We start from the raw sequence: 24,423 nt of genomic DNA on the forward strand, positions 1-24,423 counted from the left end.
TCTCTCTCTCGGATACCTCAGATTTGTACTATCCTGGGTAACCGAGATTCGTAGACTGCCAATCACGTTCATTGAGTTCCCAGACTCTAAACCACCAGCCTTTATCGCCATTTTTGTTTGGGGTTCGTCTTGAGAGCCAGGAGATCAGGCACAGGGGCCATCTTTCTTTTGGGCAGATGGCCACGAAATCCCCGCCCATCACCGAGTGTTTCGCCGCCATCTTAAATCCTGGTTGTGGCTTCAAGCCGGAAGTGAAGCTGCTAAGACCATTTTGTATGTTGGCAGCGGCAAGTGCTTTCTAAAGCGCGCGGGGAGACCCTGGGAAGGGGAAGTAAACGTGAAGCGCGAATACCTGAAAGCTTTTGAAGCTGGCTTGGGATGCCTGCTGCCTGGGTAGGCTGTGTTTTCACAGCCAGGTACTCCTCCACCAGTGACCCCGGAGAGTAACAAAACAAATAAAAGCCCGAACCCAAATCCCGCCATCGTCGTAGGTAAGAACACCGGGCTCCTCACAACCTAAGATTGAGCTTCGTTTGAGCTGAACTGTTTGCCCACCTCCCCTCCCGCTGTGTTTGCTTGTCTTGGTTTTTGAGCCTTTCCCGATCGCATCTCCTTGGGCTGCCATCTCTTCGTTGTTTTCAGAGAACAAGAAAGTTGTTCGATGTAAGGCTGCGGGAAGCCTGGGCATTGCTCTGGAAAATTACTGTTTTTTGGGACAAAACGAAGTACCAGTAGATGGGTCATGTGTTTGTATCAAACTGTGGTTGTCCCATCGATGTGTACAAATGTAATCCCTTTTCCAGACATTTTTGGAATATTACATAAATACAGTTTGTGTTTGTACTCCCCATTTATTCATTTATGCAGTGCAATTTTTTTTTGAGTACCTACTTTGAGCCAAGTATTAAGGATTCAGTGGCGAACTAACAAGAACAAGCCCTTTCTCCCCTGAAGCTTTTATTAGATTACCTTGACAATACTAGGCTGGGCCAAGGAACATGGTATTCTGTGGTTCTTAGCACTGCTACGCTCTACAAACAAATAAGCTGCTCTCTCTCCTTCCCCCCTTTTTTTCTAGGACTGGCAATGATTTGTGTTGACACTTTTTTCCCCGGATCCTAAACCTAACCAAATGAGTAGGTCAGTCGGCTAATTTTACAACCAATACTCGAGTTACTTGAGGCCTGGCTGCTCACAGGGCCACAGACTAGTAGCATCAGCTTCACCTGGAGCTTGTTAGAAATGCAGTCTCAGTCCCCACCCCAGGCTCGAGAATCGGAATCTGCCCAGGTGATTCCTCTGCACCTTAAAGTTCAGGGCATGACATTTAATTAAGAAATGTATGTTTTTATTCGCCTATATTTTCTTCTTAAATTATTGTACATATTGTCAATTATTAACTGTACAAAATAAAGTAAAAAAAAAGTTCAGGGCATGACCTCTGCCTCTTTTCAACCTGTGCTACTTAACCCGATGCACAATGTACTGCCAGTTTAGTACATGTATTCAATACAGTGCATATTTGGCATGTCTTTCTGTGCTTTTCTTTCATGAAAGTGACGTTAAGATGCCAATTTAGCATTTGAAAATAATTTGTCAGTCCAGGATATTTTTCTGTAGCTTCTGATATTGATTACATTCAAAATATAAATTTTTTTTTAAAGTTCCATCATCCGATTTGCCACTGGTTTGCATTGTAAAACAAGTAGATAATTTTACTGTGCCTCTTGCCTTTTCTCTCACATCCTGTGTTCATAGTCTTAGTTTTGCTTTATCAAATGGTGAACTCGTTAGCCTGCACATGAACAACACAGGTCAATACTGATAACCTTGGTCCACGATTTCTTAAAACTTTTTATGAAAACTTGCTTTCTTCTATGTCTTCCTTCAAAGAGAAATCTAAATATTAGTCAGGGGTTCTCAAACTTTGCCTGTACATGAATATCACCAGAGGAGCTTTTTTTTTTTTTTTTAAAGATTTATTTATTTATTTCTCTCCCCCTTCTCCCCCACCCTGGTCGTCTGTTCTCTGTATCTCTTTGCTGCTTGCTCTTTGTCCGCTTCTGTTGTCGGCGGCACGGGAATCTGTGTTTCTTTTTGTGGCATCATCTTGCTGCGTCAGCTCTCCATGTGTGCCGCACCATTCCTGGGCAGGCTGCACTTTCTTGCTGGGCGGCTCTCCTTAGGGGGCACACTCCTTGCGTGTGGGGCTCCCCTACGCGGGGGACACCCCTGCGTGGCAGGGCACTCCTTGCGCACATCAGCACTGCGCGTGGGCCAGCTGCACACCGGTGAGGGAGGGAGGCCCGGGGTTTGAACCGCAGACCTCCCATGTGGTAGACGGATGCGCTAACCACTGGGCCAAGTCCGCCACCCAGGGGTGCTTTTAAAAAAGATTCTAGACTCAGTTCACCAGGGGTTGTGACCCTGTGGGTGGAATTTACTTAAGAGAAAGGGAAATGGCTTTTGCATTTTCTACCTTGCTATACGTAACATTTTCTCCCTCCTTTTGGTTTTACTTAAAATAATTAGGAATTTGAAGGCAGCAAAGAGAACTGATGAACTTGCCATTTTTTGTTCTGTGTCCTATTTATTATTTATTAAAGATGGAGAACAATAATTCATGTACAATAGGAAGCCTGCCTATTAGGCAGCAAAATAACTATATAAAGCCAAGTCTTACATGTCATGCAACAACTCCCTTTTGTCAATAGAAGTTGTCCAACTTTTTTTTTGTTTTGTTTTTACGTCCTTAGGTTTGTTAATTGGGACAGGAAGAATGAAGGTCACTTTTAATTTTTACTTATGTGAGTGTTGGGAATTTTACTAAATACTTATATTCCATGAATGTGAGGAAGCAGAGTATTTTATCCGTACAATATTCATTCTTTCTTATTTTCATGTACTGTTCTTTTCTGAGAGGCAGGAGAGCATGGTGGGTAAGGAAATGAACTCTAGAACCAGACTCTGGGTCATGTCCTAGCTCTTCTCTATAGCTGCTGTGTGATCCTCATCCTGCTGTGCCTGTTTCCTCATCTTTAAAAAAGATTCCAGATGTGAGGGTTAGATAAACTAATATAAGAAGAGTGCTTACAACCTGGCACATAGTCATAGGTAAATGCTAAGGGACTTGTTATTTTTTATTGTAATTGTCTTTGGATGATGATGATTATTATTTTTTAATGAATGCACATGACGAGCAGGAAAGCATTGGGTTCTGTAACTTTTTAGAACATGCACCCATTTGGAAAAGGAGGTCTAAATGTAATATAGCAGACTAGGAAGAAAAGTTAAAAATCTTTTTTTTTTTCTTTCCGTAAACAGCTTTATTGAGGTATAATTGTCATACAGTGAAGTACTTGTATTTAAAGTTGTTTTAGCATATAAACACCAGCGATACTGTTTCTGCAATCAAAATAATGACATGTCCTTCACCCCCAAAGGTTTTCTCTTGCCTTGGTGGTACTCTCTCCCTCTTGCCTGTCTAGGCAATCATTGATCTGTGTCTAAAGATTTGTTTGCACTTCCTGGGTTTTTGTCCAGATGGAATTTTACAGTATGTACTCTTTGTTTTTCAGTTTGACTTTGGTCACAGTAATTATTTAGAGAGTCATCCTTGTTGCAAATATCAGGAAATACTTCTTTCCTTTTTAATTGCTGAGAGTATTTCCTGGGTATGGATATACCATGGTTTGTTTACACACTCAAGAGCTGATGAGCATTTAGATGGGTTTTTTTTTTTTTTTTTTAAATTTTCACTTTGCTTTGTTCTTCCTCAGCTTATTTAAAATATTTAAAAGTCTAATTATTTGTTGGTGGAGCCTCCTACATTCAGTGAAACCAGAGGGTGACAGTGGTGAAACATGTTTGCATTGAAACTTCACCTTTGCCATTGAATAGCTTATGGATTAATGTTTTATAATTAAAACATGACTTTTAAATGCAAAATGCATACTTTGACTTTTTAGTGGGTTGTATCTCTTGACAGGTACCTGCCTAATCATTTTGAGCTGCCTTAAATCATTAAAATCTATTATTCATTTGAGATTGAGAACCGTAATTCATGTACATTAGGAAGCCTACCTATTAGGTAGTAAAGTAAATTTCTATAAAACCAAGTCTTAAATGTCATATAACAATTTTTGTCAGTAGATGGAGGGTGCCTCTTATATTTTGTGTAAATATAAGTACTTTTCTAAGATCTTTTTCTTCTGTTAGAAAAACAGTGACTGGTCGTTATTATGATATTGACATTTTGTGCTTGAATAAATAGGAGCTGATAACTAAAACTGGATTTGACTTATGGTACAGAATAATATATGGAAGTTGGAAGCAGGAGAGTTGCATCCAGCATCCATGTGGAATCTAAGCCCCCTCTTGATACAGATGTGGAGTGGACACAACCATTCTAGGGTCCACAGGATGGAGGAATGGAGTATGGATTGGAGTGGACTTACTGATATTCTATTCATGAACTCTTTTGATTAGTAATCAGAGAAAATATGGCATTGGTGTGGAGAAAGTGGCCATGGTGGCTGCTTGGTGTAGGGAATGGGAGGAGAAGATGTGATGTGGGAGCATTTTTGGGACTTGGAGTTGTTCTGAGTGGTGCTGCAGGGACAGTTACCGGACATTGTGTGTCCTCCCATGGCCCACTGGGTGGACTGTGGGAGAGTGTGGGCTATGGTGTGGACCATTGACCATGAGGTACAGCGGTGCTCAGAGATGTATTCACCAAATGCAATGAATGTCTCATGATGATGGAGGAGGTTGTTGTTATGGAGGGGGGAGTGGGATGAGGGGGGTGGAGGGTGTATGGGGACCTCATATTTTTTGAATGTAACATTAAAAAAATAAAGACAAAAAAAAAGATTTTAATTTTCAATCAAAAAAACAATATATGGAGTATGGCTATTATATCGGGCATTTAAAAGTTCACTTTTTTTTAATGTCACTCTTGATTTATTCTCCAGTTTGAAAAGACTGAATTTTTTTTTTTTTGGCTACTTAAAAAATACTTATTTACATGTAGTGAAATAACCTTTTGGCATGAGTTTTGACCAGCACGTTTGCATAGTGTGACCACCGTGGCTGTTGGTGTTCCATCACCCCACTTTCAATTCCCTCCTGCCTCCCCTTTGTATAACACACCCATCCCTTCACATTTAGTATCTTCCATCACTATAACTTTTTCTATGGTTAAGGTGACTGGAGCTCAGTGGTCACTGGAGGGGTCCCAAGTGTGTTGATTATGTACTGTCTGCTTGTGTCCTCGGTGTTTACAGTACTGGTTTTGGTTAACATTGAGCGCTCACTGTGGACCAGGTTCTGGGCCGAGGAACTGTGTATCTAATCTCATGCATTCTTCCCAGGACTGGGAACATTTGTGCCGTTTCACAGATGAGAAGACCAGGGGCTTAGAAAGGTTAACTAAGCCTATCTTAAGCCACACGAAGAAGCAGAATTTGAACCCATCTATCTTACTAGAACAGGAGATCTTGACTACACCATGTGTTGATATGTCTATTTACAAAAGCAGTTAAATAAAAATTAGGTGTTTTCTGTTAGTGAAGTATCCCAAGCAGGATTTGGCGGAGTTTTCTGTGGGCACAGCAGGAAGGGGAAACCTAGATCAAAGGTCATTTCAACTGACTGGCAAAGGGTATAAAGGAAGTCAAAGAAGGAACTCCTCAATGGAGTTAATTTTGCCCAAGAATTCCAATATTTCTTATACACTTAAAGATAAAAGACAAAACAGTGTCCTAAAATTTCTGTTTGTTGAATAATCCTTCCATTGTTGAAGCTTCCCTGTTTTGCCTTAAAAAAAAATAAAACCCACAAACTTTGGCATCCAAGTTTACCATGTAAGTACGAGGAAAAGCTGACTTGTTTACCATGCCTTTTCACACTTTGTCTAAGTTGTCACCAGCAAGACCTTTGCCTTTTTGTCATTTTCCCTTGGTTTTTTGTTGAAGTTTGTGATTTCTTCCTTGGTAATGGTTTCTTTGTGATAAAATTAGCGAGGTGGGGAAGAGGGAAGAAAAATGGACTGATTTCTCCTTCTTGAGTTATAATTGTTCCTTCAGATACTCTGGGGCCTTTTCTCCCCTCTATTTCTGTTCCTGTAACTAATGAAAGTTTTTTAAGGTGATAGAAGGAAGTAGAATAATTTTCTAAATAAAATTTGAAATCTGGATATTAGAAGCCTGAAATTAATTTCTGGTCTTTCTAGTCTGGAGTGGTTGCTTTGAGTTGTGACACAGGCCAATGACTAAAGGGAAGACTAATGTGAATTTCAGAGTGCCTTAAATTTTCCCACAGAATAATCTAGAAGGTCACTGGCTTTCTTTATTAGAGTTTATCTCTGGTTTTTATTTAAATGACAGGACAATCGTGTGATATCATTTAATCTGTTTTCATTCCCTCCCAAAATTAATTTCTTAAGGAATTAGGATCTTTAACCTCCTCACTAAAGACTCAAATGCACGCATATTTTTGGTAGGGTCATATCCTATCAAAGGCAGCTCTTTGTGAAAGTATGTCTGTTTTCAGGCTAGAGAAAGTAGACTTAAAAATGCAAAATAGAGGATGAATTATTACTTGTAAGATTTACTTTAACTTCTCAGTATGCTTATGTAAATTTTATATTTTCAGATATTTGGAAGACTGATCTTTCTGGAAATTGTCCCGAACTTCTTAAAAACAGATATAAAATGAAAATTCCGTGGAATTTAGACTGAACTGGCAGCTCTGATAGGAAGGCTTTTTAACATTTATGCTTTAAACCCCAGACACAGAGCTTGCTGCTCCCTTGTGAAAGCAATTTTGAGGGCTTAGGAAAGTAATATTTTAAGATGCACATTTGCTTTTTAATAGTGCTTTGACCTCCTTTTAAGAAGGCTTAATGTGGAATCTGGAATTTGGACCAGGAAAGATGTATTTGGTAAATGGTTGACTAACCACTGGGTTAGTAATGTCCGCAGGCTTGTGTCGGCAGACTTTTCATGCCTACCTGTGCCATGCTGCTGAATTAAAGAGAATAGGGGTGGACCCTGGCCTCAGGAAACTTACAGTCAGGGAGAGGCTGTGGACAGAAGTTAGGTGTAACTCAGTGAGCCAGGTGTAACTTGGTGAGCCCAAGTCGGCCTAAGGTACTGACTGACGTGGCCCAGAGAAGGGAAGAGTCCCTCTGGAGACTCATAGAAGGGTCCAGAGGATACAGGTGCCTTAGGAGTGAGAGGGCATGCCTTAGCATGGCAGGGGCAGGCAGGGAGAGTGGCAGCTACCTGTTGAAGGACACCTGTGGGAAGTGGGTTGTTGTGGAGGCCTTGGAGACGTGAGGTTGCCTGGGCTGTGCTAAATGCCAGCCAAGAGTTTTGAATAGGGGTGCTGGGGGAGTGTAGGGGATGGAAGAAGTGCAGAGGTGGAGCCAGGAGGTACTTTAGGAGCTGTGGTTGTGTTTAGGAAGCTTAGGGATATCTGGGATCCCATGTCATGACCATGTGTGATTTTTCCTTTTTTTGGTGAGGCAGGTAGAACCATCTACATCTGTCATCTGCCCTGTGCCCAAGGTAAGTGAAGATGCGGGCTGCTCACAGGTTCCCGGTCAAGTGTTCCTTCTAGGTTAGGCCTCATCTTGTTAGGGTTTATGAAAGAGCAGTGGGCTCACCCCACAGCTCCCCAGAGGAGGTAAGAGATTCCTGATGGGATGTTACACGGTGCTTAGTAGAAGGGGCCACCACCCCAGCCCCACTGCTGGAACTGCTCCAGGTATCTGGAATATTTATCATTTAGTGTGAGGCACTGCCCTGGGGGCTGCTCCCCCTGAGGACCGCCTCCTTCCATACTGGTTAAGTATGATTTTACTCTAATTGGGGTTCAGCTCCTTTCAGATTTCAAGGGACCAGCTAGTTCATTTCTAGCACCGGTGCCCAATGCTGTTCTGAGTCAGAGGAAGGCTGCCTTCCTTATTGGAAACGGCGTTAGCAAATATGCACGCTCAAGGTCTCTGCAACTGGCTGTCCAGGTGTGCTATGAACTTCATCTTGGTAGAATTTCTTTGTTTTTTTGGAATACAAAGAAGAGTGCCATGCCACATAATATTCACTTACACCACATTTTCTTTAGCTATAGTTTTTTATTATTAACCAGGAGAACCATGACTCACGGTACTTTATTTGAAGCCATACTCTGATTGGAACTTGTGCCTTAAAAATAGGTGCGGGCAGGTTCAGGGAGGAAGCGGACACCCACCCTGACCTGGTTAGCAGCCACCTTGGTGATTCTGCAGGTGACATATGCTCTCTTGCCCTTAGTGGGCCAGCAAGTCTTTATCTAGCCTTGACTGGGCCATCAATGGAGACCCTGGGCAGGTCCCCTAGGTGCTCTTTAGGGAAGAGATGGCACAGCTGTGCATAGATAACCTGTGAGATCTCTCTTAGCCCTAAAACTTATTTTTTGAGTCTTCAAATGTGTGTACAAATGAAAAAGTTATATACATTGAGGCAGACTGCCACACGATTTTAGAAGATGGATTCAAAATACAAAAATTTTATTGTGCAGTTCCTTTTTCCTGTGGAGTCTATTCTACAGTAGCAAGCTACATGATGTTATATACAGATATATGCTTTTCAGTTCTAGATTTCTACAGATTATAACTTTGAGAGTGGGCTTTGAAGATACTTTTTGAAGAACCCAGTCCTTACAAAGTACAGCTGCTCTTGCTTTAGTGATAAAAGTAAAAAGAAAGAAAGATGAGTCTTTATTTAAAAAAAAAAAAAGGGATCCTGGAACATTATTGCAAGTTGAAAACATAACCTTCAGTATAATATGACTCATAATCTATCCAAAGGCAGATATGGCCTGACAGCCTTGCTGTGGCCTTCCATGTGGTCCTCCTGTCCTTCCGGGAAGGAAGGACATATGGGGAAAACAGTACGTTGTTGAAAACAGATTGCACCTGCTGCAGCTTTGGCTGGGTAGTTGCTACAGACCTTTCTCCCCTTCCTTCTGGTCTAGGGTATACTCTTTTAAAGTACCCCCCAGTGAGGGACTCCTTAAATTCTTAGCAACAGTATTCTAGACTGATATAATAGATTGAGAAAGACTGATTTTTCTCAAACTCAAATAATATAACTTTAATGTTTTATCTAAAGTGTTCAGAACAACCTTGATAAATGTTGGTTTTAAGCACATGTTCCTGATTTCCCAGGAACTTATTTTTTTCCACTTAAAACTGCCTAATGGACTTGCTAAGATGAATGTCATTAATTTTTTTTTCTAAATCATATGCATTAAGTTATTCAGAGACTAGGATTGAATAATTAATATTCATATTAGTGTTTAGGCAGAGCTTTTTAAAAATTTGAGTCAAAGTTTACCAGATTTATTTTTTTTAAAAGGCACCCATTGACCAAATAATAGTAATTATTAAAACTTATTGAGGGCCTAGCATTTATAAAGCATTATATTGCAGGTTTTATCTGTCATTTAGTCTGCAGTAATTCTAAGTTAGGTATTAGTATCCCTATTTTATAAATAAGAAATCTAGGACATGGAAATAAGTGTTTTTCATATAATAAAACCAAATACTCTCAAACTGTACTGTTGATTACTATAGCTATCAACCACAGGTGGCTCTTAAGCACTTGACATCTGGCCAGTCCAAATTGAGATGTGCTGGAATTATAAAGAACACACCTGGTTTCAAAGACTTTGTTAAAATAAAACAACAGCAAGAATGTAAACACTTTTTTTTTTTTGGTAACGATTACATGTTGAAATGATGATTTGGCTATATTGGTTTAAGTAAAATATATTGTTAAGATTAAACCCATCTGTTTTTTAACCTTTTTATTAAATGCAGCTACTAGAAGTTCAAAACTGCATTTGTGGCTTACATTGTATTTCTCTTGGTTAGGGCTGCCGTAAAAGTTCTTCCTGGGCCTGACTGAAAGAGCCAGTTCCACCCTCAGGCTTGTGGCAGGTGGCTTCTTTCCTCACCCAGTTCTCTCTTCCATGTCAGTTCTCACCCCAGTTCTCTCTTCCATGTCAGTTGTCTTTACATTGTTCTTCAGGTTGGGGCACAGACTAGCACTTAATAGTTGGTGTTACTAAACTACTTGCTGTATTTCTGCTTTATTACTGTTACTGTGATAGATGTTGTTATTATTGATTTTAGGCTTTTCCTCCGAAACATTCCAATGACATCAATTTGGCTCCCTTTAGCCTTTGTGCCCTAAGCAAGTATGTACTCGCATACCTGCTATACTGTTATAAACATATTGTTTAGCTCAAGATTCAGTGCCTGTCGCTGTGACTCTAAATGCTAGTCCTAACTGAGTCATGGATTAGGTGTACTTTACTTTTTGTTTATCCTGTGATTAAGAATTGTCTTTCTGTTATTTGTCTACTTGGCTTTCCATGTGCCCCTCCTACTTGAATCTCTTTTTCCCCACCAGTTGTTCACAATTCATCTGTGTGCCTGCATACCCTTCCTGCAGCTGCCTGTCTTGGAGGCCAGGCACCTGCTCAGTCTGCCCCGCCAGTCTCCTCCTTGTCATGTCCGTGGCTTTCATGCTGAAATCTCCTACCACCTGATCCTGCGATTTTTCCTGCATTTCTCATATCTTGGCCTTCTTGTGTCTTCCTCTTTCTGGGTTAATTCCCTCATTTAGTGTAGCACGTCTTGAGTGGCTTCCTGAGAAAGAATACAAGGAGGCACATTTTTTAGAACTTTGCATACCTGAAAAATATCTCTCTCATGTTTAATTACATTTAGGGGTTGGAAACAATTTTCTTCAGAATTTTGAAGATATTTCTCCATTTCCTTTTAGCTTCTAGGATTGCTTTGGGCAAACAGAACCAATTCTGACTCCTGATCCTTTGTATTCTCTTTCCACCCTCTACTTCCCACTTTGTAGAATCTTCCCCCTGCCCCAATGTCTGCAGATTTACTCTGATATCCCTTGGAATGTGTCTGTTTCCATTTTCATGTGTTGGACCTCCTACATTGCTCCTTTAATTTTTAAAATTTATTGTCTTTTATTTTTCATCTTTTAGATTTTTGCTGAAGTTTTTAGGAGACTTCCTTAACTTGATCTTCCAACTCTTCTGTTGTTTCTCTGAAAGTTCCTTTATTTTTTCAAGTTATTTCTTGATTCTTGGATTGCAGTATATCTTATCTTCCTGATATATAATTTTTAAAAAAATATTTCTTCCTGTATAGTCTATGTTTTTGCCAAATAGGTGTTCTTTTGTTTGTTTCGTTTTCTCTCTGTCATGATAGTGTTTCCTTCGATGGTAGGTGATGCCTAGATGTTTCCTTGTCTGAGAGTTGGATGCTGAAAACATGACTCAAAGCTCCATACACAAGTTTGGAGCACTTTAGAGCTCTCTGTTTAAAGCTCTCTCTCTCCTTAGGGAACCTTTGATGTCAAAGGTTTTTTAAATTTTATTTTTATTTAATTAATTTATGTTATTTTGTTTTAAGTGTTTTTAGACCTTGCCTCTTAGGTTAGTCCAGTTCCCTGGCTGGGGAGTTTTCTGTGTCCTGTCATAAGAGTTTAGGCAGGGAAGAGGGAGGAAAGCTGGGTAGGGTCTCAGTTGTCAGTTTGTAAATTATTCTCTGAATCCACTTTTTCCAATACGGTAGGTAGCCCTACTCTCTAGACTGTGCCTGGATTTTCCAGACCAGAGACCCTCTGTTTTACTAGCTTTTTGTGAAAGCAGATTCAGTGATCATGTATGGAAGGCCAGGACTCAGGAATATTTTTGAGAAGGAAAAAGATTTATTATGGCCGGCCAGGCTTGAGGACTCCTGTCCAAAACCCGAGCCCCAAATAGGATTTTTGGGTTCCTTTTATACAGAGAATGTAGGAGTGGGGAGTCAAATGGTGCTTTGTTTGAGTACCAGATAAGTTTGAATTAACACTTATCCCCTACATTCCAGGTAAGCTTGAATTAACATATTTAGTCTGCATCCTCCCTGAATATCCAAAGCCTGTGGAGCCTATATCACTTAATTGGCTCTCCGGGAACTAGGCAGACTGGAGTGGTTGGCATGGTTATGAAAGGTGAGCTGCAGTTCTTATTGTTTACGTGCACACGTGGCTTATGCTGGAATAGTAAGTTTTAGAAAGTTTACACACACAACCCAGGTTATTCATGAAGAAGCACACAGCCCCCACACATAGCCCATATCAGCTTCAGAGAATAATTCTTTAAGCTTCTGCAAGCTTGAAAGAGGACAGTTGCCTGGGTGAGCAGAGTGAAGGAAGGTATATGCTTTCCTTTATTGCCAAGTAATATTGCATTGCAAGGATATGCCACTTTTCTGTCTATCCTTTTGTCAGTTGATAGATATTTGGGTTGTTTCTCCTTTTGGCTATTGTTACTAGTGCTGCTATGAACATTCACTTACAAGTGTTACTTCTCAAGGGTATATGCCTTAGAGTGGAAATGGTGGGTTATATGATAATGCTATGTTTATCCTTTTGAGGATCTGTTAAGTTGTTTCTAGAGTGCCTGCTCCATTTTACATTCCTACCAGAAATGAACATATTAGAGTTCTAGTTTCTTCACTTTATTGCCAACAGTTAGTCCTTTATATTTTAGTGATGCTGGTGGATGTGAAGTGGTACCTTGTGGTTTTGATCTTCGTTTTCATAATGGCTCATGATGTTGTGCTTATTAGCCATTCTTTGGAGAAATGGCTTTTCAAATCCTTTGCTCATTTTTACATTGGGTTTTTTTAATCTTTTTTATTTCTTGTTATAGGAATATCTCCTTTACTAGATGTATCATTTGTAAATATTTTCTCCCATTCTGTTGTTTCACCTTCTTGATAGTGTCCTTTGAGCAAGAGATTTAGTTTTGATGAAACCCAGCTTAACTATTTTTTTTGTCTTGTCCTTTATGCTTTTGGTATCATATCTAAGAAAACATTTCTTAATATAAGGCTACAAAGATTTATACTTCTGTTCTTTTAAGGGTTTTAAAGTTTTAGCTCTTATATTTAGGCCTTTGAATCATTTTGAGTCAGGTTTTGTATATGGTGTGAGATAGGGGTCCAACTTCATTCTTTTCCATGGGGCTATCCACTTGTCCCAGCACCTTTTGTTGAAGAGACTATTCTTACCCCATTGATTTGTCTTGGTACCCTTGTTGAAAAGCATTTCACCATAAATGTGAGGTTTTATTTCTGGACTCTCAATTTTCTCTCCTTGATCTATGTTTCCACCTTTATGCTGTACAACACTGACTTAATTTCTGTATCTTCATAGTAAGTTTGAAATGGGCAAGTGCGAGGCCTCCAACATTATTCTCTGTTTTCAAGATTACTTTGGTTCCTACAGTTCCCTTACATTTTTTTCATATTAATTTCAGGATCAGCCTTTTAATTTATGCTAAAAAGTCAGCTTGGTTTTGGTAAGGATTGCTTTGAATATTAGATCTTCCAATACATAAACCTAAGTTGTCATTCCTTAATTTAGGTCTTCAATTTCTTTCAACCATGTTTTTTATTTTTTATTTTACAAGTCTTTGGTTAAATGAATGCCATAGTATTTTATTCTTTTTGATGCTATTGTAAATGGAATTATTTTCCCAATATCATTTTAAGATTGCTAATTGCTAGTATATAGAAATGCACTAGACTTTTATGTCTGTATTCATTAGGAATATTGATGTGTAGTTTTCTTGTGATAGTTTTGGTTTTGATAGGATAAAATGGCTTCACAGAATGATTTGGGATGTTTTCTCTCTTATAGTTTGTTGAAGGATTGATATTTTTCTTTGAACAATTGGTGTAATTTATCAGTGCAGTGGAGCCATTCAACTGGGTTTTGGCTGTTCTTTGTGGAAAGTTAAGTTACTAATTCAATACAGTAGTTTTTCAGTGACAACTAAAATGAACATTTATCTCACAAATACCTACTGATATTTGATTATTCAAACAATCTTTCTCCTCTGTAATATCCAAATAGAAAGAGATTTTTATAAACTTACTTATAACCTTTTTTCTTTTTGTTAAAGGTTTGTGATTACTCCAGAATCACTAAGTGATGGCATCTAATAAATTTGCTGTTAAAGTAAGTAATACTTACAGCCTTCTTTAAATTGGTTAATCACCCTCTAATATAACTGAGTTCTATGTTAGTTGAAAATTGAAACTCTGAACTTTCCTTCTACAGTTTATAATTTGAGAGCTACTGAGGACACATTGAAAATTTTGTACCCTAAGAAGGAAATGGAAGGAAAGATTAATAGTTCATTGGGTTATGGGAATTCCTTGCATAGTCTTTTGGTTATAATTTGGTCCTTAATATTAAAAATTTTCTCTTGCAGTCATGTCCATACATGAGTTCTGATTATGATAAAGCAGATAAAAGGTCAAAGTAAAGAAATAGCTAGCAAATGTCTCACCTAGGTGGATATCAGGAGAAAGCCCACTTGGCCGGCTGCCCTTTCTAGTTTTCTTCTGATAAGTGTCTCCTCTCTATCCCCCGTTGGCTGGGGCTGAGACCTCAGTGTGGAGAGAGGAGAATTATGTGTCAGGAATGATGGGAAATGAGAGGGGAAGAATTTATCAGTAGTGTATGCTCTTGGAAATGCTGTCATATGTATTGGTTATTCTTCTGGACATTTTCTGAATGTTCAAAACAACCAAATAGACAAATTACAGTAGTTAATTAGTTGACCAGATCAGATACTATTTAATATGTACTTAAAATTGTATTTCTTTTGGTCTTTATCTAGAAAGATATTTAGATTAATTTAGAAATGTAATTTGAGCATTACTTTTCCTCAGCACTTTAAAGATATTTTCCTTTTTTTCCTGTAATTTTTTTTTTGCTAATGAGACACATTTTAGTTAACTGTTGCTGCTTAAAAACCACTCTAAGACCTATTGGCTTCAAACATGATTTTATTCTCTCACCATTTTGTGAGTTTCCTGGGATCCATTGGATAAATCTCCTTTTGACATTGGCTGGAGCTGGAGTTATCTGGGGACTCAAGTCAGCTGAAGCATCCGAGATGGACTACTTAGAAAGCTGGCAGTTTCACTGGCTGTGGTTGGAATTTCACCTGGGGCTGTTAATTATTGCCCTTCATTTCTCATCTCTGTGGCTTCTCTGTGAGCTTGGGTTTCACACGTCATGGTGGCTGAGTTTTAGAGGTAGTGGCCCAGAGCAAGGGTTCCAAACAGAAAGAAGTGGAAGTTGCCAGTCCTCTTAAAGCTTGGACTCAGGAGTCTTGGATGCCACTTCTGCAGTGTTCTGTTGGTCAGTGCAGTCATAGGTCCAGACCACTTTTGAGGGAAACTATAGCTTTTGATGTGAGGAGCAGCACATATCTATAGGGAACCGGAGGTGGTTGGTGTGGATCTTTGGAGACTAGTCACCACAGAAATCTGCGCTGGTCTCATTGCAGTTCCTTTCATGGTTTTCTGTCCTGTCCCTAGTTGCATTTTAAGATTTGTCTTTGTCTTAGGTGTTTGTTCTACAGTTTCACTATGAAATCTCTAGGTCTAGGCTTGTTTTTATTTTTCTGGCTTGGGACGTAAGGTATATCTTCAATTTGAAGACTCAAGTCTTTCATCAATTTTGGAAAATTCTCAACCATTTTCTTTTTAGGCAATGTTTTTCATTCTTTCTGTTCTCTTATTATGGAACTCCTATACAAAAATTGGTTGAGGATTAATTTGTAGAAGACTGATTCCCTGCAGGCAGTCTACTCAGAAAGGGCTGGGCCTCTTGCAAAGCACTGTTGAAACTAGTTTTGGCTCAGTAGAGCAGGCAGTACTGGTGGCTACAAAACTTGGACCCCATACTAGGGAAGGGTCTGTTGATTTCTAAGCCATAAACACTGATGTGGCAAATTCTACTACCATGCTGCCCTGTCTGACGGCTGTACTGGCAAGGTTTGGAACCCAGGGTCTTACCCCAACCACAAGTGTCCAGCAGGCTGGGAGACAACTTCTGGGAAGGTAGTAGACTGAAAGACATGCTACTCTCTTCTCCAGAAAAATAACTAGAGGACAGGCTGAAAGAGACTGAAAAAAGATCTAGGGTTTAGAACACCAGGTGAAGGCTAGGTACCACCCAGAGGAGAGAGGGGCAAAGGAGGGAAATCATGATAACAGAACTGTGGGTTGAAACCAGCAGCTACTGCTGCTGGCACCCTCCTCACACTAAAGACACTTTGGAATTCTCAGACCTCTGGGCCTGTGACTACAGACAGAAGGGCCTCCAGGGAGCTACCACCCCAGGAAAGGGGAGAGAGAGGGAAACAGCCTAAGGCTGGCTCAGCTTCTGAGCCACAAATTTGGCCTGCTGTGTCCTAGCAGCCCTTCCGGGCCATGTGGGGCTGCACCATTGTTTGCCCTGGCAGCTGGCAAGGGGCTAAAGATATGCCACCCTTCCAATCTCCTCCTCTACTACCAGGACTGATTGTTGAGGACCCAGAGGGGAGTGGAAATACTTCCTAGCCAGGAAAAGGAGGGCACTGCCAGAGAAGGCTGGAGAACTGTCTCAGAGAAAGTTTGAATTTACACGCCTCCTAGTTTCCAGACAGGAAGCTCTACGGCATTGATCCCCTCCGTTTTGCAGGAAATACTCTCTGACAGGACATTGAACTGAGAGCTGCCAAAGAGCGCCATCTGCTGGCAGACCAAAGAAGTGGATGCGAAAAAAGTAAAATTAAGTAGGAGAGGCTTTTTCCAGTCTCTATAGCCTCCCTCCCCCAGGCCCTTGGAAGCGAGTCTACAGTGTTACTGGGTCCAGTGCCCAGTTTTGAGCAACCACCAGGGACAATCCTAACAATCTAGGTTAAGTCAAGAATCAAAAAGCAGAGGTAATACACAGCCTCCTATCACTAAATCCCTACAAAAGAGAAAGAAATTGAGGAACTGAATAAACTACATCCTAATCAGATGCCTAGACATTAGAAAAAATATGAGCCATACTAAGAAAATAAAAGACATGGGCCAAGAAAAGGAATATATCAAAGCCCTAGAAGAGATGCAGAATTTGAGTGAACTAATCAGTTGAGATGCACACAAATTTCCAAAATCAAATTAATGAATTGAAAGACAATATAGTTAAAGAGATAAATGACGTCAAGAAGACCTTGAGCTTTGAGTCAAGTTTGAAGATCAGATCACATTTTTTTTCTAAACCCCCTTTTTAAAATTCCAACCCTTCCCCCCCCACCCCCCACTGTTTTTGCTGTCTGTATCCATTTGCCGTGTGATCTTTTGTGTCTATTTCTCTGTCTTCTCTTGTCCTTCTTTTCTAGGATTCACTGGGATTCGATCCTGGAGACCTCTGATGTAGAGAGAGGTTTCCTGTCACTTGTGCCACCTCAGTTCCTGGTTTCTGTTGGACCTTGCCTTGCCTTGACTCTCCCCTTTGTCTCTCTTTCATTGTGTCATCAGCTTGCTGCATGACTCACTTGTGTGGGCACTGGCGCACTGCATGGGCATGCCTTACCAGGAGACCCCAGGGATTGAACCCGGGTCCTCCAATATGGTAGGCATGGAGCCACATCCGCTTCCCCTTTTAGCATCTTAATAATTTTCAAGTAATTTATTTTCTAGCTTCTTTTAGATTAATATATTATTTCCAGTTATTTACTACCTGGAGTGTAAATTGGTCATTGAAATTGCTGGATAGTTTCTTTATGTGTTTGTAATTTTAATAGTGTGCTCATTTTCAGTCACTCCCTTGCACCCTCTTCCTCCCGTCCCCCACCCGCCACCACCACCACCACACAAACATTTTTTTTTTTTAAAAGATTTATTTATTTATTTATTCCCCCCCCCTCCCCGGTTGTCTGTTCTTGGTGTCTATTTGTTGCGTCTTGTTTCTTTGTCTGCTTTTGTTTCTTTGTCCGCTTCTGTTGTCGTCAGCGGCACAGGAAGTGTGGGCGGCACCATTCCTGGGCAGGCTGCACTTTCTTTTCACGCTGGGCGGCTTTCCTCACGGGCGCACTCCTTGCGCGTGGGGGCTCCCCCACGCGGGGGACACCCTTGCGTGGCAAGGCACTCCTTGCGCGCATCAGCACTGCGCATGGCCAGCTCCACACGGGTCGAGGAGGCCCGGGGTTTGAACCACGGACCTCCCATATGGTAGACGGACGCCCTAACCACTGGGCCAAAGTCCGTCTCCCTCCACCACACAAACATTTGTAGAAGACCTATATATAAGTGCTACAGAGCAACTGAGCAGTTTCAAGTTTACTTATGCTGGAGCCATTGGCATTTCAATGGTTTTGGACCAGATTCTCTGTTAATTTCATGGCTTAGGATTCCACCACCTTGCTGGTAGTATAATTTTAGAATCCACAGCAGAGTCAGACATAAGCTTGGTGTTTTTAGTACTTTGCATATAGCACCCTCCCCTCCCAACTCTCCTTTTTCTTTGCCGTTTCCCCCCCCTCCTCCCCATTGCCAAGACTCTGGGTGGGTGCCAAGCTTCTATATTGCTTTCCTTGGTCAGTGAGCAGAGATTTTCTAGCTGCCTTTTCATGAAGGCTGCGATTCCTCAAAGAGATGAAGGAAAAAGCTCAGTTGGACAGCTATTGCCTCAAGAAATTCATAGTTTTGTTTATGGACAGACTTACACATAAGAACCAGGGAGTAGTACATGAGACTGTTTACAAATTGAACACTTACTCATGAGTCAAGCATTGTATTGTATGCTAAAATGATACAAAGAACTGAAAGCTGAAGTCCTTCACAACTCTGGGTTTAACTGAAATGAACTCATTCCCAGCTCCCCTTTCCCTAACACTTCCCTTGGGCTTTGGGACACCAGCTCTCAGTCTTCCTGGCACCTGTATCCTGGCTTGACCCTTCCAAATCCGTGATTACTGATTAGTCCTGTTAGGATCTTATTAATTTCATTAGTCTTTTTAGAGAACCAACCTTAGCTTTTTTTTTTTTTCTTGTAGTATAATTGTTTTCTATGGTAATGATTTCTTATCTTCATTATTCCTTCTTCTATTTTATTTGGTTAATTTTCTCGTCTTTTCCAGCTTATTAAGATGGAAGTTTAAATAGTTGATTTCCAGCCTTTTGTCTTTTGTCATACATGCACTTAAAGCTATAAATTTCCCTCAAAGTATCCCTGCTTTAATTGTACCTCTCGTGTTTTGATAGGGGTACAATGAAAGCAGGGATGTTGTTACTCAGGTCAGAATAGTTTCTGATTTTCATGTGGTTTGTTTTTGATTCATGGGTTATTTAAAATATATATTTAATTTCCAAATATCTTGGATTTTCTAATAATCATTTTATTATTGGTGTGTAACTTATTAATCTAGTTTGGTAAATGTTCCAGAAGCACATGAAAAATGCTTATGGTTGTCAGATGCAGAGAACTATATATATATCAGCTGGGTTAAGTCTTTGTAAAAACTGTATATTCACTAACATTTTTTTCCAGCTGTTTAATTGGTTGAGAGAGGTGTATTAAAATCTCTAATTATTTTAGATTTGTATATTTTTCCTTTCAGTTTTTTAAAATTTTTGGTTTATGTATTTTGAGGTTATGTTGGTAGATAAAAACAAATTGTCTGATATCTGTATTTGGGATTCCTCAAGCAAACATCTGGGCTCTCACTTGATTCTTAAGCCAGGAAAAATGCCCACTCATGTGCACAGAGTTTTTAGTCAGCATTTGATTGTCTATTCTTAATTATGAATGGATGAAAGAGGCTCACCAGAGATTTAAGAAAAACTTGGGAATATGAGAAACAGAGACCAAAGTGAATGAACAAACTCAGGGAGGTTAGAGATGTTCTGAGGAGCAAGAGAAAACTTCAGAAGCACTCTAATTAGAATCTTCAGAGCAGTGAAGGAAGCTATTATAATCATGAAACAACACCAGGGTGTTATTAAAAAAGGGGAATTTCTGTAGCTAGGAAAGAGCTCTTATAAATTAAAAATATAGGAAAAAATTTCAATAAATTATTGGAAGATGGTCAAGAAATCCCCCAGAAAGTAGAACAAAAAGATGAAAAATAGAGCAGAAAACACAAGAAATTAGAGATTCTACTCTTGATATGAAAAGCTGGGGTTTTAGAAAGAGTAAACAAAATGGTGTATAGGAAAATTGTAAGAGAAACAGTAAAAGAAAAGTTACTAGAAATGAAGGACACAAGTTCTGTTTGAAAGGAGCTGATAGTGGATACACAACAAATTCATTGAACAAAGAATTGTACCAAGGCATCATCCTAAAATTTCAAAACACTTGGAATATAAAAGAAAAACAGATAAAATACAGAGGATTAAGAATCAAAATGGCCTTGGCCTTTTCAACAGCAACATTCGGGAGCTAGGAGACAGTGAAACGGTTCCTTCAATATTCTAAGAAAAATGGTTTCCAACCCCAAATTCCATCCCCCCCCAACCCTCTATCATGTGTTAAGATGGAATAAGGACATTTTCAGAAACGCAGAGTCTAAGAAAAACTTGCTTCTGATGTACCCGATTTCAGAAAAGATGCGGTCTTCCAAAAGAAGGGAATAAACAGAAAAGAATGAGATCATGGGATCCAGGAAATAGGGAATGCAGCAAGAGATAGCCTAAGACAGGACCCAAGATGATCACTTATGGTCTGGTCCTAAAATGTACCCAGTCTGGTCCAAGCAGGACACGGGTTTCCAAGAATGACATCTCCAACAAAAAATGAAATGGATAAAATACCTCATGTATTTGAATATATTGAGAGGACATCCTTAGTTCTCTCAGAGAGGTTGGGAATGATCTAATTATGGGAATATGGGAAACTAAACAGGAGAAAATGATGTAACTTTTAACTCGGACAGGAGAGTAACCATAGTTCACTACCTGGCTCAGCCTTGAACCAAGCCTACATTTCATTGTGAGCTCCAAATATTGGAATACTGGGAAAAGACGTGTATGGGAGGGTAAATGCAAGCATTAAGCCCTCGAGGTATACAAAACTGAAGTAATAAGAAATTATACTATGAACATAGTATTTAGAAATATTATGGGAAATGTCAGATAATGAGTTCAGAGTGTTGGGTATGGGTGCCCCCGGTGAGTGAGAGTCATGGGGGGGGGGGCAGGCAGCAGCAGAAGAGGCTTGTTTTTTTTTTTTGTTTTTATTTTCTAGAAGAGGCTTGTTTTTGATAGGTCATTTTAATCTGTGCATATGCACTACTGTGATAAAAATGAAATAAAGGAAATGTAAAATTAACTTATGCAAATTCATGCAGATGCATCTATGTTCAACTATCTGAGTTGAAAAATACTTGGATAGAGCAGGATTTCCAAAGTAACAGAAAAACTGATGAATACCACCTCAGTTCGCTGCTTGCATCATGGTTATTTATTCTGACTTCTCCTGGAATGGTATTTATTATGCATTTAAGTAACTTACCATTTCCAAATAAAGAAAGGTCTTCTGACCTCCTGCACGATAGGGCTTTCTTCTCTTTTTATCTGCTGTGGTCCTGGCCTGGGACTCTTGCTTCCAATTGCCTCCTAGGCCAGAGCTCCAAGAAGTGCCAGCTGTGGAGGCTGGAGTCCTTGGAACCGCAGCTTCACAGGGCCACTGCTGCTCATGGCAGAGACATAGGTCCTTTGCGGCAGGGACTCCTTTCTGCGTTCAAAGTAGCGGAGGTAGCAGGCAGATATCTCCCCTAGGCTCCATGGTGACCTTAAGCCTAAGCCCTGCAACCACCCCAGTATTTTGGAATTTCCAAAATGATAAGCTCTTCCACATGTAGGAAAGCACACAGGCCAGCTGCTTGGTTTTGAAAAATAAAGTTTTATTGGAACACAGCCACTTTCAACTGTTTGCTTATTGTCTACGGCTGCTTTCATGCTACAGTGGCAGAGTGAGTAGTTGTGACAAAGACCTTATTGTCTGCAAAACCTGAAATATTTACTATCTGGCAGGTTAAGAAAAACTTCTCTGATCCCTGGTCTAGAGCACCACTGTCCAATGGAAATACAATAGGTAACTTAATATTGTCTAGTAGCCACCACATTAAGTAAAAAGAAACAGGTAATATTTTAAAAAGTATTTATTTATTTTATTAGGCCAGTAAAAATAACTTATTGGGAAATGGGGAAAGAACAGAACTTACTGAGAAGTGGGAGAGAAGGACAGAAATACGTACCAAGATTTGATGCAGGCTCCTTTAGGCAGAGAGAGAGTGAGGTGATATTAATATATACCTTTTTAACCTAATATATTCAAAACATCATTTTAACATATAATTAATATAAAAATTATGAGAGTTTACACATTCTTTCTGTACAAAGACTTTGAAATCTGGTGTGCATTTTACACTTAAAGCATATCTCAATTCCCATGGGCCACATTTCAAGGGCTCAGTAGCCATTTGTGGCTAATAGCTGCTGTTTTGGACAGACAGCACAAGTCTAAAATTGCTGCATCAATCTGTAATCCTGTCTCCTTGCACCTTGCCAGAGTAAGTAAGTAGTAGGCTTGCTTTGAGTTAAATTGGCTACAAGGGCAGGGTAAATTAGCAAAGCCAAGGCAGGGCTGTTTCCTTTGCAAGTGGAAGCATGAAAAAAAGACAGGAACACATAATGTATTAATCATGGATGTTTATTGAAACAGAGAATCAAAAGAAAAGGACTTTGAATAATAAATTATGGTTAAAAATGTCAAATCAATACGCATGGTGTCTGCCTCCAAAAAGTTTGTGTCCATACTGTGTTTTAGAGGTGTTTAAAATAACAGTGTTGCCAGGCCTTACTCCCAGTAATAATTACATCTTGTGGTTTTAAGTATTCAACTGGGGTTTCAGAGAAGCAGGACTGTGAAAATTTCCTACCTCATTGTCTGTTTCTCTTTGTAGATCATTTCCTCTCCTTCCTGCATCTGTTTTCTTGGATTAGTTAGGTATATTACACCAAAGTCTAGAATTCTCTTGGCTACAAATCTTGCTCTGCTGCTTTACCTCCCCCCAGTCCACTTTATTGTGGCTGGGAAACTTCTTGTTGGGAGGCTTGATTAATTAGAAGGGATTCCTGGCTTCCCTGGCGTGGCAGCCTGGGAAGATTACAGAACCTGGCTTGGTGACAGGCTGATCTGTATTTAAGGAAAAACTGGGACCAGCCAGATTGCCCTGGAATGTGGCTCTGGCTTTGTCTTCTTCCACAGGGAATGTGTAATGACCCTCTCCTCCTCCTTCCCACCCCCTCCAGCTAAAGCTTTTACTTTTGCTGTTGATGGTTGTCTACTTTTTATTCTGGAGGAGGGGTCTGGGAAGGGTTGGAATTTTGGAATAGAAAGACTGAGTCATTTTTAAAATGTGATTAGTGTTTAGGAAGAGAGGAGAGATTTTCCTTTATTTTTTTAATATCCTTGCATCTTTATCTGTTTTTCTTTCCACTTTTTTGTAGCAATTATCGTTTCATGTTCTGCTTTGAATTTCAGTTTAACCTTCGTCTTTGCATTCCTTAGAACAACCACAAAAAAGAGAGAAATATACCCAAGAATCTTTATAGTGAAAGTGAATTGTAAGGATTTAAACTTCTAGAGAGAGTTGAATAGCAAATGGATAATCATTAGGCTTTGTCTTGGTAGTTTTCCTCAGTGAAAAACTTAAATTTTGTGTCTAAGAGTATTCGGTCTAGCTAAGGCGGAAGACTTGGTCTTCAGGACTTGTTGAAAATCGATGCATCGTTTTTATGTATTACATTAAAAAAAAGATTTATGCAGTAATTTTCCTATCTGTTGGGATCTAGATACTGATTTTCTAGTAAATTTTAGAAAAGAATGAAACTGATGGGCCTTAACAGGATAAATCATACAAATTTTTAAGTGGTTACAAGTTTTTTTCTTTTTTTAACCAGCAGTGAATTTGAACGACGTGTAACCTTTATCGCTGAGAATTTTATTACAAAGACTTTGTAAAACTTTTCCAGGTGAAAGAAGTACCCCTGTATTTCTTCTAATGCTTAAACCTTCATCTTCCAGTTTCTTATTAACTCTTCCTTTTCCTTGGGAGAGTTTTAAACTTTAAAGGCATATAAGACCAATGAGAATTTGCCTAGTAGTTGATGACATGATCAAACTAGATTGTTACCTCCCCGCCCCATTTATATTATCTGTTCTATTAACTTGCACATGCTGGAAACTGTATTCACCTGTGGATGATGGTTACTTGATAGACTATAAATAAAATTCATTGAAGTTCACTGAGAGTCATCTGATGAATTCTGCCTGAGTCTTAAAGCTTTTAGGGACCTTCTCACACAGTAGGCATTGACTTTGCCTGTTGGTGACTTTGAAACAAAGTTTTTTTCAGACTTGGAATGAAGCATCCTTTTCTGTTTGTTCTCTCTCTGCCTTTCTGGCCAGATATCCACTTTTCTGACCTTTCTTCCCCTCTCTAATGTCCATGTGTTTAAAA

At 39.7% G+C, this 24,423-nt stretch overlaps 1 protein-coding gene across 1 annotated transcript in view; it reads left to right on the forward strand.

The window, feature by feature from the left end:
• The first annotated feature begins 277 nt into the window (after positions 1–277).
• SLX4IP (SLX4 interacting protein) overlaps positions 278–24,423 on the forward strand; it is a 186,987-nt gene continuing 162,841 nt past the window's right edge. The window contains 2 exon segments of the mRNA XM_004461828.5: positions 278–491; positions 14,035–14,090. Of these exon segments, the coding sequence (XP_004461885.2) occupies positions 14,064–14,090 (27 nt within the window). The 5' untranslated portion in view covers positions 278–491; positions 14,035–14,063.

The sequence above is a fragment of the Dasypus novemcinctus genome, chromosome 24 (assembly GCF_030445035.2).
Source record: "Dasypus novemcinctus isolate mDasNov1 chromosome 24, mDasNov1.1.hap2, whole genome shotgun sequence".
In the NCBI taxonomy this organism is placed as follows: Eukaryota; Metazoa; Chordata; class Mammalia; order Cingulata; family Dasypodidae; genus Dasypus; species Dasypus novemcinctus.